We start from the raw sequence: 17648 nt of genomic DNA, 5'->3' as shown, positions 1-17648 counted from the left end.
AATATTCTCTCCCAGTCCACAGACTGTCTTTTCATTTTGTTTATGGCTTCCTTTGCTGTGCAAAAGCTTATAAGTTTGATTAGGTCCCATTTGTTTATTTTCATTTTTATTTCCATTGCCTTGGGAGACTGACCTAAGAAAACATTAGTATGATTTATGTCAGAGAATGTTTTGCCTAAGTTATCTAGGAATTTTATGGTATCATGCTTTATATTTGAAAATTCACAAACTTTAGTCTTAGTTTTGGAAAAAAAAAAAAAGTATTTTTAGCCCTTAAAAGTTTTTTCTCTTATATTAAAACTTTGCACTATATTGAATGTTAGGTTATATTAAAATTCCTCAAAGTTGTTAATATGGAACAGATTTTTGAGATCATAACTTGTAGCCAATTTTCTGCCATCTGGAAGCATGCTGACGAAAACAGCTAATTTGGATCAAGGTAGAGGCTGGGAAATGGATCATAAGAAGCCAGCAGAGCACATGTTTTCTTAACATGGCTTTCATAACTTGGGGTTTATCACAGATTCACTTATTTATTTATTTAAAAATATTCACAGAGTGTCTACTGGGTCCTCAGGGTAGTGAACAAAGAAGGCAAGGCCTCCAAACCTGAGGAGTTTGTATTCCTAGTGCCTTTCATTCCATTAGCACTAGTTATAGGATTTAAAGCAGGGCTGTTTATTTCTATTTATTTTTTCTTAATACACAGCCAGTGCTCCTGGCATCTTTAGAAAATAAGATTGTCTTTTTATTTATTTTTTAGCTGTGCCTCACAGTATATGGGATCTCAGTTCCTGGACAAGGGATCGAACCCATGTCCCCACAGTGGAAAAGTGGAGCCTTAACCTCTGGACTGCCAGAGAATTTCCAGGGCAAGGCTGTTTCCTACTACTTTCTGCAAACATGGAACCATTTTACATCCGAACTATCCAGTGCAGGGACCGCTAGTTGTATTGAGCACTTGCACTGTGGCTATTGCAAGTGAGAAAAACAAGTGTTTATTTCATTTAATCCATTTATATTTAAATAACACATGTGGTCAGTAGCTACCATATTGGACAGTGATAATGTAGAGTCTGGGTTGGTTCTAGGAGGAGGGATTTTTGAACCCCTTTTTGAAATCCACTTCCAAAAGAAGTCAAACTAAAGAAATATCAGATGTGATGGACTTACCATTGCGGTCATTTCTATTCTGTGTAGCCACATATGGGAACTCTTTCTTCCTGCCCATTCCTTTATAAATGTGCTTTTGTGGTTAAAAAAAAAAAAGCCTTTGGTTTTTTGCCACATTCAAAGATGCAATTTTCCAAGTGGAATTGCTACTTTAAAAACCAGGAAGGAATGTTGGCTCTTAGAAAATCTTTCTTAGAGAGCCTATATTCCTGTGTCCCTCTAATATTTTAATAATCTTATTTTATAAAAATGCTTTCATAGAGGAAACTTTGCAAATGGTCAGCTCAGGCTACAGACCCCACTAGTGCTCCTGGAGAAGAACAGACAATAAGGGGGAGCCTTGGCCTCCAGGTGGTGAAATGCACAGGTTCCCCCCAGGGGTTCCTGCAGAGGCCTCTGGACCAAAACGAATGGGCCAGAGAGATGATGTCTATTGGAGGAGCCCAGTGTGTTAATTAGTTTTTATTTGTAATTGGCATTATTCCCACTTAGGCTGCCAAATGGATTTTTAAATCACTTGTTCCTTACAGTTAAGCCTGTGGCATAGGCTAGTGATTCCCTGACCTTTCGGAAATTGCTTCAATAATAATAATAATTGCTTCAAATAACTTCAGTAGCTCTCTTCATCCTCCATCCTTAGCTGTAATCAACAACCTACTCATCTGAAGCACATATAGTATCCGGTTTGGGGAGAGTTTTTGTTTATTTTTTGGCTACACTGCATGGCTATGGATCTGCTCCTAGACCAGTGACTGAACCCAAGCCCTCGGCAGTGAAAACATGCAGCCCTAACCACTGGACCACCAGGGTGTCCGAACCATTGGACCACCACCTAACATCCGAGGTTTTTTTTGTTTGTTTTTCTTTTAATTAAGATGGTAACCTTAATGTTCCCCATTTTTTGAAAAGACTTTTTTTTTTAGAGCAGTTTTAGGTCCATAGGAAAATTGAGAGGAAGGCAGAGATTTCCCATATGTACTCCCAGACCCTACATATGCATGCCCTCCCTCATTATCAACCTCCCCACAAGAGTGGTACATTCGTTACAATTGATGAACCTATATTGATACATTGTAATCATCAAAGCTCATAGTTTATATTAGGGTTGACTTGGTATTGGGTTTAGACAGATGTCTAATGACATGTATCTATCAGCATAGTATCATACAGGGTATTTCCACTGCCTTAAAAATCCTCTGTGCTTTGCCTTCTATCCATCCTTACACACCCCTTAACCCCTGGCAACAACTGATCTGTTTACTGTCTCTATAGTTTTGCCTTTTCAGAATATCCTGTAGCTGGAATCATATTACAATATTTAACTTTTTCAAAGTGACTTCTTTCATTTAGTAGTAAGCCCTAAGTTTCCTCCATGTTTTTTTATGGCTTAACACTCATTTCTTTATAATGCTGAATAATATTTAATTGTCAGGATATATCACAGTTTCTTTATCCATTCACCTAGACATCTTGGTTACATCTAAGTTGGCAATTATGCATAACGTTGCTATAAACATCCATTGGTAGGTTTTTATGTGGACGTGTTTTGAATTCCTTTGGGTAAATACCAAAGGGAGATTCCACACACACACTTTTTTGAGAACAGAACAGTCTTTCTTATGCAAGGAAGACACCACATCCAGGCTGGGTTTCACTAAGAAAAAGTGTGATCATGGGCCTTCTTAGAGAGTCTGTGACATGCCTGAACTACCCTGCAGGAACAGTAGCAGCTGTCCACAAGTGTGTCATTAGATCGATACTCTTCACTCACATAGGTGAAGAACCCACATGTGAACAACTCACACACTTGCAGTAAAAATGACATCTAATAATGCCCATGTAAGAACCAAGACCTGGGACTTCCCTGGCAGTCCAGTGGTTAGGACTCCACGCTTGCACTGCAGGAGACACAGTTTCAATCCCTGGTCGGAGAACTAATCCTGCAAGCCAAGTGGCGTGGCCAAAACAAAAACAAAAAACAGAACAAAAACCCCAGGAGCTGATTTGTCTGGAGTGAAAAGAGGGATGCTATGTTTTAATGGCCATTGCAAAGATCTCTGAAATTAACCTGCTTTAAATGTTCACCTTAGAAATGGGATTTAGGAAGTTTCTCAGGGAAGAGGAAGGGACTTTATTCTTGAGCTGGTAAGGAGCCAAAGGCCAGGTGACTAACATTCTCTGCTCCTTCTCACATCTTTTTCAGCATGTGACTGCAACAAGGAAGGTTCCCAGAAGCCTGTCTGTGACCGGGACACAGGCACGTGTCGATGCCAGGAGGGCATTAGCAGCCCCCGATGTGATCGCTGAGCCCAGGGTCATGACCAGGAATTCCCCACTTGTCTTCGGTGTCACTTGTGCTTTGATCAATGGGACCACACTATTTCTTCCCTCTCCACAGTGGTGCAAGGGTTAATTAGGCTGGCTGCTAACATGGAAGATAAAAGAGAGACCCTGCCTGTCTGTGAGGCCGACTTCAAAGGCCTCAGAGAAAACATGTCTGAAATAGAAAGGATTTGGAGACATCCTGTTTTCTCATCTGAGGAATTCTCAAAAGTCAAGGATTATCATGACTCTGTTCGGTAAGGTTTGTGCAAAAGTAATAGGTCGCCAAGTTCCTGATTTACCTTAACTCCCGAGAGCTTTAACCGCTTTCGGCTTAGAAATGTACCTTTGTTAACATTAGGAGAATGATCATTGTTCAATTAGTGACCAGGCTGAGGATCATATCTGTCTGTCTCTTTCCTATCTAGCTAGGATTGCATGTGATTTTTCAGAATGTCATTGATTATAACAAAAAGGCAACCACACAGTTAATCGGGAAGCCCAAACTCAGCAGAGCTGAAGGACACAAAATTGGAAGTAAGAAGGTTTCTAATACACAATTTTTTTTCAACCATGTACTCAGGGAAATTTGCTTAATGTTCCCAAATTCCTCAGTTGTTTACACGCCCATACATTACTGTGAAGTTGTATAATGAGTACAATAGTTCTTTCAAAATGCAATATCATTTTTTCATTCATCAAATAGTTCTAGAGATGATGTTGATTGCTGTGGGCCAGGAGTCAGCAAGACATAGTTCACAAGCAACATCCAACCCATCACATTTTTTGTAAATGAAGTTTTATTGGAACACAGCCATACCCATCATTTACATCCTCAGTGGCTGCTGTCCCTCTGCAATGACAGAGTTGAGCAGTTGTGATAAGGATGCTATGGCCCCCAAGGCCTGAAATATTTACTTTCTCACCCTTTACAGAAGAAGTTTACTGACCTGATCTGGGCAAATGAGGATGAGTTGGGTATAGTTTCTACCCATCTAGGAGCACACAGTCTACAAAGAAACCAAGAAGATTATGGTTCTATAAAAAACATTCCTCCTCCCCAGAAAAGCTCAAGGATTAAAGAATAGTTGAAGCTACAAAGTTTCATGTCATATAAAACACAAGTGTAAATATAAGGCCATTCACTTTGTCAGTTTTGTCACCAGACAAGAATTCCAGAAGTATATAGTAATTGCTTAAAAGTTACACAGGGAGGATGATGCAACTCACCTGGTTAGTTCAGAGGAAGGGCCACTGGCATCATAAACACAGCTCTAGGGCCCAGGGTAGTAACATGTTCAGATCAAGCTGGCAGGTGGGAACAAGCACTTCCATACCCTAGTAAAGACTGTGGGTCCCCAGAGCTCCCCACTTTTTAAGTGATGTCAGATATCCAGATTTCTATGGAAATGTCCCCACTTTAAAATATAGGCAGCTAATTCAATAGCACTTTTTAAAAGCACTGTATAGGCCAAAGAAACATGGCTGAGAATGAGCTTGTCCCATGGACCACTAGTTTGTGGTTGTCAGACCTAGCAGGTAAAATGGAACTGAGAAAGCAGAAGGAGCCAGTCCATAGTGGATGGTCCAAACAAAGAGAGTGCAAGAGCCCAGAGCAGAGCCAGAGAGAAGAAAGCAAAAGGAACAGGAGTCCCAGTGCCAGGTCTGAAATGGTAAGGGATGCCTGCCCCTTCCTGGTCCACCTGTTGAACTCCTGTTCCTCTGTAACAACCACCCAAATGCCGCCCCCTCTCTGAAGCCTTTCCTGATGACCTCAGAGAAAGGATGTGTTTCCTTCTCCCTCTTTCCATGTTCATTTGCCACTACCTCACTGAGGACCTCCTGTGGGCAAAGCTGTTTTCTCTATGATTGTATTCTCCAGGCCTGGTTTAGTTAAATAATAAATGTTCGCTGGGTAAATTACAAATCAAAATGGCAGTAGGGGAAGGACAGAGCACTCAGGATGTCCATAAGCATAGATTCAGAAGTCAGACTACTGCAGTTGAAATCCACCCAAAGTATGAGGATACTTAATAATGAGGGCAGTTTCTTTGTGTATGTGTGTGTGTGTGTGTGTGTGTGTTTTCCACCAATCTGTCAAATGTAATATAAGCTTTGCTACATTTACTCTCATTTCCCCCTATAGGAAACAAATCATGCAACTAAGTGAACAGCTGAAAACAGTGGATGAATTTGAAGACCTGAAAGAAACAATAGTCAGAATGAGGGATGAAACAAACCTCTTACTTGAAGATCTTCAGGAAGGAAATGATCTACACTCCAGTGCCTGGAACGCAAGCCTCATGGGTAAGAGAGAAAATGTACCCTAACTGTCTGTTTCTGGACAGAAGTTGATAAAATCCATAGTGTATTCCATTAGTGAATCACCCTGTGCTTATTGCCACAGCGCCCAAGCACTTTAAAACATGAAAACATACCCATTAAAGGTATTATTTGTGCACGAATATTTCAACTTCTTAAAACATTGCAGAGACTGGATAGCATTTGCACAAAAAAATGCTAACAATTATGCAATACTAAACATATACTAAAACCCAAAGTATTCAGATGCCAAGCCACACAAGGATCTTGTGTAATCATCAGCTTGGAAATTCTAATGTGGCCATAAGAAAATGAGAGAGATATGTTTTGATACCTTCCTGAATATAAGCCTCTCAGATTCCAGCAATCATAAACACAAAAGAATATGAATCAAAAAGAACTTCCGTATTTCTTGTAAGAACTTTGTAGGAATTTGGAGACATGTAACACACTAGAGGGCTGTAGTACATATTGCATAGTTTTTAAAAATGAATGGGAGCCGTGCCAAAGCCAAGACCAACTTGGAGGAGAAATGGAACTCTGAAACAAAATCTGAATTAAGTCATAGCCTCTTTTCCCGTGAGATCCTTGTTATGTTTGGAAATGGACAGACATCTTGTTAACTACCAGGAGAGGTAGCACTGATCTTATTCACACAGAACCCATCTAGTTGAGAGATGAAACCTATCTCAAGGCAAAAGCATCATCTCTTTTCCTTATCCTATGTCTGTGCTCCTGTTTGTCATCTGATCTTGAGCTAAAAGAGAAGAAAAAAATAGATGGCAATTATGACGCTAAAGGAAGGCCTGGATTTAATGAAATCACTATTGATGATGCTTAATAAATGCCATATAAAGAGTAAGGAATTTGTTCTGATTCCTAATCTGGAAGAAGGTGCCCAATGAAAGAATTGAAAATCCATCAGCAGTCACCCAAGCCAGATAGAAGAAAGCAAAACTGACCCATGCTGATCCTCTCAAACTTGCATTCCAACAGCAGTTACTGGGCTTTTTCTCAATGCCTGACACTGTACTGGGCATCAGAGACAGGCAGTAAATTCAGCCAGTCCTCACCCTGAAGTCACCCCAATCTCATGTGGAAAAGCCAGGCATATAAACAACCCCAAACAGTGAACAGACTCTGTTAGAGCATCTTCAAACTGCTTCAGGAACAAAATAGAGAGAATGGTATTAGTCCTGGGTATATTAGAAAAGGCTTCATAGAATAAAGATAAATTTGCCAGATAAATCAAGGCAGAAAATCATCACAAACAATAGAAAGATGATTTTTGTCTGTTTAGGGAAGTGGTTCATGGTAAATAAAAATCATGATATATTAAGAGTTCAGTTCAGTCACTCAGTCATGTCTAACTCTTTGCCACCCCATGGATTGCAGCAAACCAGGCCTCCCTGTCCATCACCAACTCCCAGAGTTTCCTCATACTCATGTCTATTGAGTCAGTGATGCCATCCGAGTGCATTAGTATAAAAACCAGGAATGTTTAGAAGATAAAGAGTGGCTGTCATGCCTGGACTCTAAGGAGTAAAGATCAGAATCATGAACCTTTGGTTCCTAAAATAGTCTAAAACCCTAATATGCTATCATTTACATTAAAACATCACATTATGCTTACAGGAATTTGTATTTCTATCAAAATATAGAGAAGTGTTTAAGAACACAGTCTCTAGAGTCAAACTACCTAGCTTCAAATCCTTGCTGCATCTCTTACTATCAGTGAGAATTTACTGTCATCAGAGCCTCGTTTTTCCACTTGTAAAATGGGGTTTGGGCTAATTCTCAGTGTTTTGTAAAATTAAGGATGAAAATTGATCAGAAGTACCGGTATATAGAAAGCACTTAGCACCGTTTGGCGGCTCAGGCAGTAAAGAATCTTCCTGCAATGCAGGAGACGTGGGTTTGATCCCTGGGTTGGGAAGATCCCCTGGAGAAGGGAACGGCTACCCATTCTTGCCTGGAGAATTCCATGGACAGAGGAGCCTGGCAGGCTACAATCCGTGGGGTCACAGAGAGTCGGACACGACTGAGTGACTTTCACCTTAGCACAGTAGCTGTTGTCATCAGCTTCAACCCCAGTTCAGTTCAGTTCAGTCGCTCAGTCGTGTCCGACTCTTTGCGACCCCATGAATCGCAGCACGCCAGGCCTCCCTGTCCATCACCAACTCCCGGAGTTCACCCAGATTCTCGTCCATCGAGTCAGTGATGCCATCCAGCCATCTCATCCTCTGTCGTCCCCTTCTCCTCCTGCCCCCAATCCCTCCCAGCATCAGGGTCTTTTCCAATGAGTCAACTCTTCGCGTGAGGTGGCCAAAGTACTGGAGTTTCAGCTTTAGCATCATTCCTTCCAAAGAAATCCCAGGGCTGATCTCCTTCAGAATGGACTGGTTGGATCTCCTTGCAGTCCAAGGGACTCTCAAGAGTCTTCTCCAACACCACAGTGCGAAAGCATCAATTCTTCGGCGCTCAGCCTTCTTCACAGTCCAACTCTCACATCCATACATGACCACTGGAAAAACCATAGCCTTGACTAGACGAACCTTTGTTGGCAAAGTAGTGTCTCTGCTTTTGAATAAGCTGTCTAGGTTGGTCAACACTTTCCTTCCAAGGAGTAAGCGTCTTTTAATTTCATGGCTGCAGTCACCATCTGCAGTGATTTGGGAGCCCAGAAAAATGAAGTCTGACACTGTTTCCACTGTTTCCCCATCTATTTCCCATGAAGTGATGGGACCAGATGCCGTGATCTCGTTTTCTGAATATTGAGCTTTAAGCCAACTTTTTCACTCTCCACTATCACTTTCATCAAGAGGCTTTTGAGTTCCTCTTCACTTTATGCCATAAGGGTGGTGTCATCTGCAGATCTGAGGTTATTGATATTTCTCCCAGCAATCTTGATTCCAACTTGTGTTTCTCCCAGTCCAGCGTTTCTCATGATGTACTCTGCATATAAGTTAAATAAGCAGGGTGACAATATACAGCCTTGACATAGTCCTTTTCCTATTTGGAACCAGTCTGTTGTTCCATGTCCAGTTCTAACTGTTGCTTCCTGACCTGCATATAGGTTTCTCAAGAGGCAGCTCAGGTGGTCTGGTATTCCCATCTCTTTCAGAATTTTCCAGTTTATTGTGATCCACACAGTCAAAGGCTTTGGCATAGTCAATAAAGCAGAAATAGATGTTTTTCTGGAACTCTCTTGCTTTTACGATGATCCAGCAGATGTTGGCAATTTAATCTCTGGTTCCCCTGCCTTTTCTGACAGGTCAGCAAACTACAGTCAGCCTGCAGATCCTACCCACAGCCTGTGGTAGGTGTTTTTTTTTTTTTTCCTTTTTTTAAAAAAATTATTTACTTTTAATTGGAGGATAATTGCTTTACAAGACTATGTTAGTTTCTGCCATACATCAATATGAATCAACCACAGGTATACATATTTCCCCTCCCAGTCTATTTTTACAAATAAAGTTTCATTAGGAGACAGTCTCACCTATTTATTTACATGGTTACTGTTACAGTGGCAGAGTTGAGTAGTTGTGACAGCAACGTAATGGTTGCTGCTGCTGCTAAGTCGCTTCAGTCGTGTCCAACTCTGCGACCCCATAGACGGCAGCCCACCAGGCTCCCCCGTCCCTGGGATTCTCCAGGCAAGAACACTGGAGTGGGTTGCCATTTCCTTCTCCAATGCATGAAAGTGAAAAGTGAAAAGTGAAGTCGCTCAGTCGTGTCCAACTCTTAGCGACCCCATGGACTGCAGCCCACCAGGCTCCTCCATCCATGGGATTTTCCAGGCAAGAGTACTGGAGTGGGGTGGCCTAAAACATTTATACTCTGGCCTTGGTAGAATGAGTTTGTTAACTTCTGTGCTATGTAGTGGGATAAACTTGGTTCATCATCTTAGAGTTCATATAGGTAGTCAAAATTAATACCTTACACATGTGAAACATTTCACAGAGTATTTTTATATTATTTCCCTTAATCTTCACAAAGTATTATCACTAATTTACAAGAAACATACTCTAAAAGACTAACGGGTTTGCTCAAGGACATACCCTCACAGTAAAGGGAGAAGCCAGCATTCAAATCTATGTCTGCAGACTTAAGCCTCAGTGCTCTGTAGGTATTCCATCTGTATCTATGACAGGACTTCCAACTTTTCCCCATGAAGTGCAAACTCAAGGGAATGGATGTTGAATTTTTGTATTGATCATTGAGAGCAAGATAGTCTAGTCAAGTTGGAGAACAATTATGTTGATAGCCCATGTATAATTTCAGTTGTTTCCACAAAATTTATCTTACCTCAATTGGTGTTGATGTAGATTTTTCAAAGAACATCAAAGAAGTATTATCAGAGTTCTCTATCTACTGAAAAGAAAACTAATGAAACTACATCCATCATAAACAACTCCAAAAATACCAGAATGACTTCCTTTGCATCTTAGATACACTAACCTCAAAAGAAGACTTGTCATTGGAGAAATTAAAGCAGATCAAGATACCAAATATTCAAATATTGCAAGAAAAGGTAAATATTCATGACAGTATAGTAAAAGTATCTGTGGTTTTTACTTGATATGTGTGTGCTTGATCACTCAGTTGTGTCTGACTCTTAAGGACACCATGGACTGTAGCCAGGCTTCTCTGTCCATGGAATTTTCCAGGCAAGAATACTGGAGTGGGTTGCCATTTTCTTTTCCACAGGATCTTCCCAACCCAGAAATCAAGCCCACATCTCCTGCCTTGGCAGGTAGAATCTTTACCACTGGACTACCTGGGAAGCCCGACTTGATATACAAATCTTTTCTATTTCCCTGTCTTATGTTTTATTTCATTTTTAGTTTATATTTTATAAGTATAGGAATAATATATAAATAATATAACCTATATTTAATCTAAAAATAATGTAATTTTTAAAATTTCTGAAGTCCAAGTTTGAAAAAAATCAAAAAGTAAAGATTGTGGCTTAATTTTATTATTTTATACTATTTACTATTTCCCAAATGGTACAGACTGTGGACATTTACTCCTCCTGCTTCATAAGTGAAAGGTAGTTTTTATTTTTAAAAAGATGAAATTAACATGGAAATGCTTAATATTTTCCAAATAAACCATAAGTATGAAAGTGTTATTGATTGCCACCAGTGCTAACAACAAATAAGTTAGATACGTATTCAGTTAACTAGGAAACATTTAATGGGTCATATCTACATATTAAGCATGAACAACTGTTGAAAAAACACACATGAATAGAGCAGTGTCTTGCCTCAGTGAGCCTGGATGACGTTAGAAAAACCCTCTGCCAAGTCACTTTTTCACATAGATCCCTTTTCCTCTTAGATGTGTGGAGCGGGAGAGGACACGGCCTGTGTGCTCTCATCCTGTGGCAGCCCGAGCTGTTACGGCTCCCCAGCCCTCTCAAGGAATGCCCTGCAGAAAGCTCAGGAAGCAGAATCTGTGGTTCACAGTTTGAACAGCCAAGTTCACAGGTTGAAGAAACAGGTAAATGATGTCTTCTCATGCTTTATTTGCAAAGCTAAAGCAATTTTTAAAAAAGCATACTGCTTGAAATTTTTAAAATTTCCATTTATCTTCTAAGTGGAAGAATAGATTCTAGATGTTAGGTATTTTTTTGCCTGGAAATGCAGAATAAAAATAAAGAAAAGTTATGAAAGGGTTAGTTGCTCAGTCATGTCTGACTCTTTGTAAACCCATGGACTGTAGCCCACCAGGCTCCTCTGTCCATGGAATTCTCCAGGCAAGTATCCTGGAGTGGGTTGCCATGCCCTTCTCCAGGGGATCTTCCAAACCCCAGGGAATCTTCCAGACTCCAGGGGATCGAACCTGGATCCTCCTGACTTACCATCTGAGCCACCAAAGAAGCCCTAAAAATACAGACGTGACTATAAACGGTGATTTAGAAAGAGATGAGAATATTGACATATTTTCTCATATATATGACATATAAACATGTACGTATGTGTGTATAACATTGTGTGTGTGTGTATGGAAAGAAAGAGAAGAGAAAAACAAAGTATATGTTCGTAGGACATACATAGACGTTTGATTATGATTCCTTTATAGCAAACGCTGCATAGAAATGTGTAAATTCCTAGCCTTGGAGGTTTGAAAACTATAGAAATCTCCAAGTAAAGAATAATTTTTCATTAATTCAAGAATGTGTTTGAAATTCTACTAAATAGACAAATTTTAATGTTAGAATTTAATGTTAGAAAATGTTTTTAATAGGATTATACCCTTACTTCTTTAAACTCCTTCTTAGGTTGATATGATAAAGTTGTTTTAATATTTAAGTACCTGATAACAGAATCTCAAATAATTCTAAACGATTTTAAAAATCATTTCTAAAAAATGAGTATAATTTTCAGTTACCTAGTTTTCTTCAGGCTTTTTGATGAATACGTTATATTCATCTTGAAAGGATAAAAACAAATTTAAGAGTTTTGTGAGTACATTGTGTTCATCTTGAAAATAAGATGGTATGCTCCCTAGTTTCCTTTTTTTTTTTTTTTTTTTGGCAATATATATAGAGCCTTTGAAGAAGAAAAGCTGAAAAAAGCTGCATTTTTTTAATCAATATAAGATAAATATTATATCAGTCAGCCCTCTTGTTTGCAAGTGGCAGAAACCAACTCCTGAACAGAAAGGAAATGTATGTGCAGACGTCTGGGCCTCAGAATTGAAAGAAAGATACAGAGCCAGACTTGAAAATGGGGTGAGAACCAAAGCTAAGATACACACTCCTGCACATACACACTGCAGAGCAGCCATTTGTTCCATGAGCCTCGTCTCCATGGACCTGAGCCCCAGCTGATCCTATATCCTTGCTCCACGGGCTCCAGAATCCAAGTTCTGGAGCAGGTCTCTGATTATAGTCAGGTTGAAGAACATCCCTGCTGCTGCTGCTGCTGCTGCTGCTAAGTCGATTCAGTAGTGTCCAACTCTGTGTGTCCCCATAGACGGCAGCCCACCAGGCTCCCCTGTCCCTGGGATTCTCCAGGCAAGAACACTGGAGTGGGTTGCCATTTCCTTCTCCAGTGCATGAAAGTGAAAAGTGAAAGTGAAGTCGCTCAGTTGTGTCCAACTCTTAGCGACATCATGGACTGCAGCCTACCAGGCTCCTCCATCCATGGGATTTTCCAGGCAACATTATTGGAGTGGGGTGCCACTGCCTTCTCCCGAAGAACATCCCTACACATCCTAAATGTTGACATTTTTTGTTTACTTAGGCATCTGTGGCGCTAGTGGTAAAGAACCTGCTTGCCACTGCAGGAGACATGAGATGCAGGTTCAATCCCTGGGTCTGGAAGATCTCCTGGAGGAGGGCATGGCAATCCCTCCAGTATTCTTACCTGCAGAGTCCCATGGACAGAGAGCCTGGCAGGCTAGAGTCCATAGGATCACAAAGAGTCAGACATGACTGAAGCGACTTAGCATTCAAATCTGTATTGCCACCTAGTTTTTTCACTTATATATTATCCTTCAATGCTTTAACAAATATTCGATGAGTACCTATTGCATGCTGGGCATTTATCTACATGCTGGGAATTCAACAGTGAGCAAATACGAATCCTGGTCTTGTATCCCTGTGCTTAAATCAACCCTTAACCATTTCATGCAATATTAAACTACTATTGTGTCCCTCCTCAAAAACCAGAAATCTCACACCATTTAAATAAGTCCCATGTTAAGTGATTACTTTTAAAAGATAACCCCTGAAATATATAATAGCAGAATCTTGCTTAATCAACATATAAATGGAGAACTAGAAAAGGATGAAGGTTGTCATGTTGATAAAATGGTGTGCTATTTTCCTCTTGATTAGAAGGGGAAAGCATGCCAGAAGAGATTACGAGAGAATTCTCAGGAGTCGTGACAGAGGATGGATTGCAGAGAGATGTTTTAAGAGTGAAGTAATTTAGCATTCTTGTTCTTTCTGAATATGACATCAACTAATCTACATTGAGATTTCATCTGTGTAATTTAGTGCTTCGTGACCAGAGTATTTATTTCTGAAAATTCTCATCTTTCTTCTATGTATTCTTACTCACAATTTCTCCACTTTATTTTTTATTGAAGTATAATTGACATAGGAAATTTGTATTAATTTTAGGTGAACAACATAATGATTTGATATATGTATATATTGTGAAATGATTAGTACAATAAATTTAGTTAATATCCATCCATCACCACATGTAGTTACATTTTCTTTCCTGTGATAAGAACTTTTAAAATCTCTCTTAGCAACTGGTATCCATTTTAAAGTTTAAAAAGTTCTAGAGAATTAAGGAACAACTCCAAAAAATTAAGGTACCTATTTTTCATCATGTAAATATTTCTGTTTTGTTTCATCATTTGCCAGTGACTACCATTAAATCCTTTTCCACAGAATCTGTATGGCTTAAATTAAGCTGGCTTTTTTATGGGGAAATAAAGGGAGATTTTTTCCCCTAACTATGCTTGATCCTAATTAGCCCTGCTTCTGTCACAATTAATTTATTCAGTGCAGCTCAACTTGTGGGTGATATTGTTCTATTGCTCTCCATTCTTTCTCTCATTTTTTGGAATCCAAGAAAAAGTCCATGACCTTTTTCAAGTCATGCAGTTAAGAATTTTCACTTCTAAGTTGTAAGCATTTTAGTCCTTATTGTTTTTCCAAGTATACACAGTATTTGTAATTTATTTTTGTAGCCTGCTCTGAGTTCAAACTCATTTATTAAAAGAAAGAATGCTTCCTTTATACACTCAAAGAGAGTATATTATTTGAATTTGAAGAATGTTTAAAAGAGTAACGATTTTAACTTATGTTAAACTTATTAAAATTAATATTTTAACTTATATTAAAGAAAATGTTCTCAGCTTCCTAAACATGATGATCACTGTAATTCTGTGAAATTTTTTGATACCCTAAAATACTAACATCTCCTAAAAAGAAAATTTGTATTTTCAATTTATATCAGGAAAAGTCATTGTTTTCAAATAGCAATTTTGATCACTAATAATGTTTTAAGAGAGAAGTTTACATTATTAAGAAAACAGGATGATGAAAACAACCAATATCATCTTTTAAAAGAGTCCTTTAACATGAATCTATTGTTTAGTTATCTAGACTTCTATTTTAGTTTTAGTGAGTTCTATTTGGTCAGCTAAGTAATGAGACATCACAGAATATGCCTGATTGTCATGTTTGCCTCTTTTTTGTTTTTTCTATTCCAGATCAGAAATATAAGTAAACTGGCAGAAGTTTGCAAAAAGAGTACACTACAACTAAGAAAGAAACTGAGGAATATGAAAAACCAAAGTGAATCTGAAGAACAAAAAGTGAATCTTCTGAACAGGGCCGGGCGGGGCGGAGAGTAGGCAGGGGCTGGGCTGGCGTTGCGGCCAGAGATGCTGTGGGACTGCGACGGCGCTCAGCCGCTGGGAGCACTGCATTGAAAACACCGAGGTTAGGTGTGCTGCCAGGCTGTGGTGAAGTGAATTCTGAGGCCAGAAGAATTTGATGACACAGACCACTGAATTTCTTTGTTTGGAGCACACGTTATGAACCCTTTCTGGAGCATGTCTACAAGCTCTGTACGCAAACGGTCTGATGGTGAAGAGAAGACATTAACAGGGGAGGTGAAAACCAGTCCTCCACGCACTGCTCCAAAGAAACAGCTGCCTTCTATTCCCAAAAATGCTTTGCCCATAACTAAGCCTACATCTCCTGCCCCAGCAACACGGTCAACAAATGGCACGCATGCTTCCTACGGACCTTTCTACCTGGAGTACTCCCTTCTTGCAGAGTTTACCTTGGTTGTGAAGCAGAAGTTACCAGGTGTCTATGTGCAGCCATCTTATCGATCTGCATTAATGTGGTTTAGAGTAATATTCATACGGCATGGACTTTATCAAGATGGCGTATTTAAGTTTACAGTTTATATCCCTGATAACTACCCAGATGGTGACTGTCCACGTCTGGTGTTCGATGTTCCCGTCTTTCACCCACTAGTGGATCCTGCCTCAGGTGAACTGGATGTGAAGAGAGCGTTTGCAAAATGGAGGCGGAACCATAACCACATTTGGCAAGTACTGATGTACGCAAGGCGAGTCTTCTGCAAGATCCATACGGCAAGCCCCGTGAACCCAGAGGCTGCAGTACTGTACGAGAAAGATATTCAGCTTTTTAAAAGTAAAGTGGTCGACAGTGTTAAGGTGTGCACTGCTCGCTTGTTTGATCAACCTAAAATAGAAGACCCCTATGCAATTAGCTTTTCTCCATGGAATCCTTCTGTCCATGATGAAGCCAGAGAGAAGATGCTGACTCAGAAAAAGAAGCCTGAAGAACAGCACAATAAAAGTGTTCATGTTGCTGGCCTGTCATGGGTAAAGCCTGGCTCAGTACAACCTTTCAGTAAAGAAGAGAAAACAGTAGCGACTTAAGAGCTGGTGAATCCGGTGCACCACGCACTTTCCTGCTGGACTTCGGCTCCTAAAGCTGACCAATGGCAAAGGACTGCCTGCAGAGTAAAACGTTGTGAACAGTGGCTGACGTCAGTGTTGTCCATGTATGCTTAGGTTCTAACAGCAAGTTCTGGAAACCTCTCTTTACGTAATGCATTACTTCTGTCTGAAGTGTCTTTAAGGTGGTTATCTAGTTCAGTACTCCAAATTATTGGGGACCTTGAAGCTTACGTATTTTTTTGAATATAATGCTAAAGGTAAGTTGCATTCATTTAATCTAATGAAGTTAAGCAAAGTTCAACACTATAGTGATTTCTTAATTGGTGGTTTCGGTTGTACATATGTTAGGATGCAGAGATGAAAGAGAGAGAGCAGTTTCCGTAGCTTATTAGCACTTTCAAGTGGAGGAGCAGTGGAATGAATGAACCTCAGTCTCCAGCTTACTGTGTTACTGATGTACAAACTGCTGTCACTGAGGGACATACTATTTGAATGAGAGGAAACCAGAACACTTGTTCTTAGGTGTGGTGTTTTGTTTTGTTTTGTTTTTAAGCAAATTACTGTATTTTTATGGCAGGAGGGAGAAAAAGTGTTAAAACGGTTTCTAATGAAGTCAGAGATTTAAACGATGAATGGCTAGTGTGTTTTGTAGAGATAATAAATCAGTGAATGATAAAAAAAAAAGTGAATCTTCTAATAAAACTGAAAATATTTTTGTTAGGTAATTGTTTTTAAATATTAGGACTAATTTTTGTTCCTCCTTCTTTCCCCCTCCCCTCCCCCATCTCCTCCTCTTTTTCTTCCTTTTCAATGTATACTGAAGCATCAACCAATTCCAAATTACATTAATTGGAAATCACATGCCTAAATCCAAAACAAGACATACTTGTTGATCTTAAATTTCTTAATGAAAGCAATTGCAAAATACTAACTGTATCAAAAAATATGGTTCTCTATATAAGGTTAATTTAGTAATAAATCCTAGAATTTAGTTAACATTCCAAACAAGTGAACTTAGCGTTTAAAATTATATTATTTTTTTAAAGGAAAATCTAACATGAAGACTCTGTCAGATTCCACAATCTGACAGAGTGAGATCAAGGTATGCCAATTGCTGGTTAGTATATCAAATACTGTAGTAAAGTGGCATCTAAAATACTGATTATTTTGGATAACTGTTATCGACTATTTTCCAAGACTCATGTTGGCTTTCTGTGACTGCCAGAGGGAACTATTTGATTCATTATTATTATGATTATAAACTTAATATCCCTCATAGTGCCTTATTTTAGGAGAGGTTTGTTGTTTTGTTTTTGATCACCCCACGCCTACGGATCTTAGTTTCCTGACCGTGG

At 39.4% G+C, this 17648-nt stretch overlaps 2 protein-coding genes across 2 annotated transcripts in view; both read left to right on the top strand.

Annotated features, from left to right (window-relative positions):
* The window catches only part of LAMB4 (laminin subunit beta 4), a 114914-nt gene that overhangs the window by 76561 nt on the left and 20705 nt on the right, over nucleotides 1–17648 (top strand). The window contains 7 exon segments of the mRNA XM_044947200.2: nucleotides 3377–3752; nucleotides 5642–5816; nucleotides 10146–10242; nucleotides 10245–10351; nucleotides 11164–11325; nucleotides 15064–15181; nucleotides 16988–17014. Coding sequence (XP_044803135.2) covers nucleotides 3377–3752; nucleotides 5642–5816; nucleotides 10146–10242; nucleotides 10245–10351; nucleotides 11164–11325; nucleotides 15064–15181; nucleotides 16988–17014 — 1062 coding nt within the window.
* LOC102412102 (AKT-interacting protein-like) lies at nucleotides 15325–16977 on the top strand. The gene has a single exon (XM_044946618.2). It carries the CDS (start codon nucleotides 15391–15393, stop codon nucleotides 16270–16272), a length of 882 nt encoding a protein of 293 aa, XP_044802553.1. The 5' UTR covers nucleotides 15325–15390; the 3' UTR covers nucleotides 16273–16977.

The sequence above is a fragment of the Bubalus bubalis genome, chromosome 8 (assembly GCF_019923935.1).
Source record: "Bubalus bubalis isolate 160015118507 breed Murrah chromosome 8, NDDB_SH_1, whole genome shotgun sequence".
Taxonomy (NCBI): Eukaryota; Metazoa; Chordata; class Mammalia; order Artiodactyla; family Bovidae; genus Bubalus; species Bubalus bubalis.
The sequence above is the reverse complement of the archived record's forward strand: the minus strand, read 5'-3'. Positions and strand labels throughout refer to the sequence as shown.

What these genes read in the sequence shown, in the direction of transcription:
- LOC102412102 (XM_044946618.2), top strand. Translation starts at nt 15,391, where the DNA reads ATGAACCCTTTCTGGAGCATGTCTACAAGCTCTGTACGCAAACGGTCT.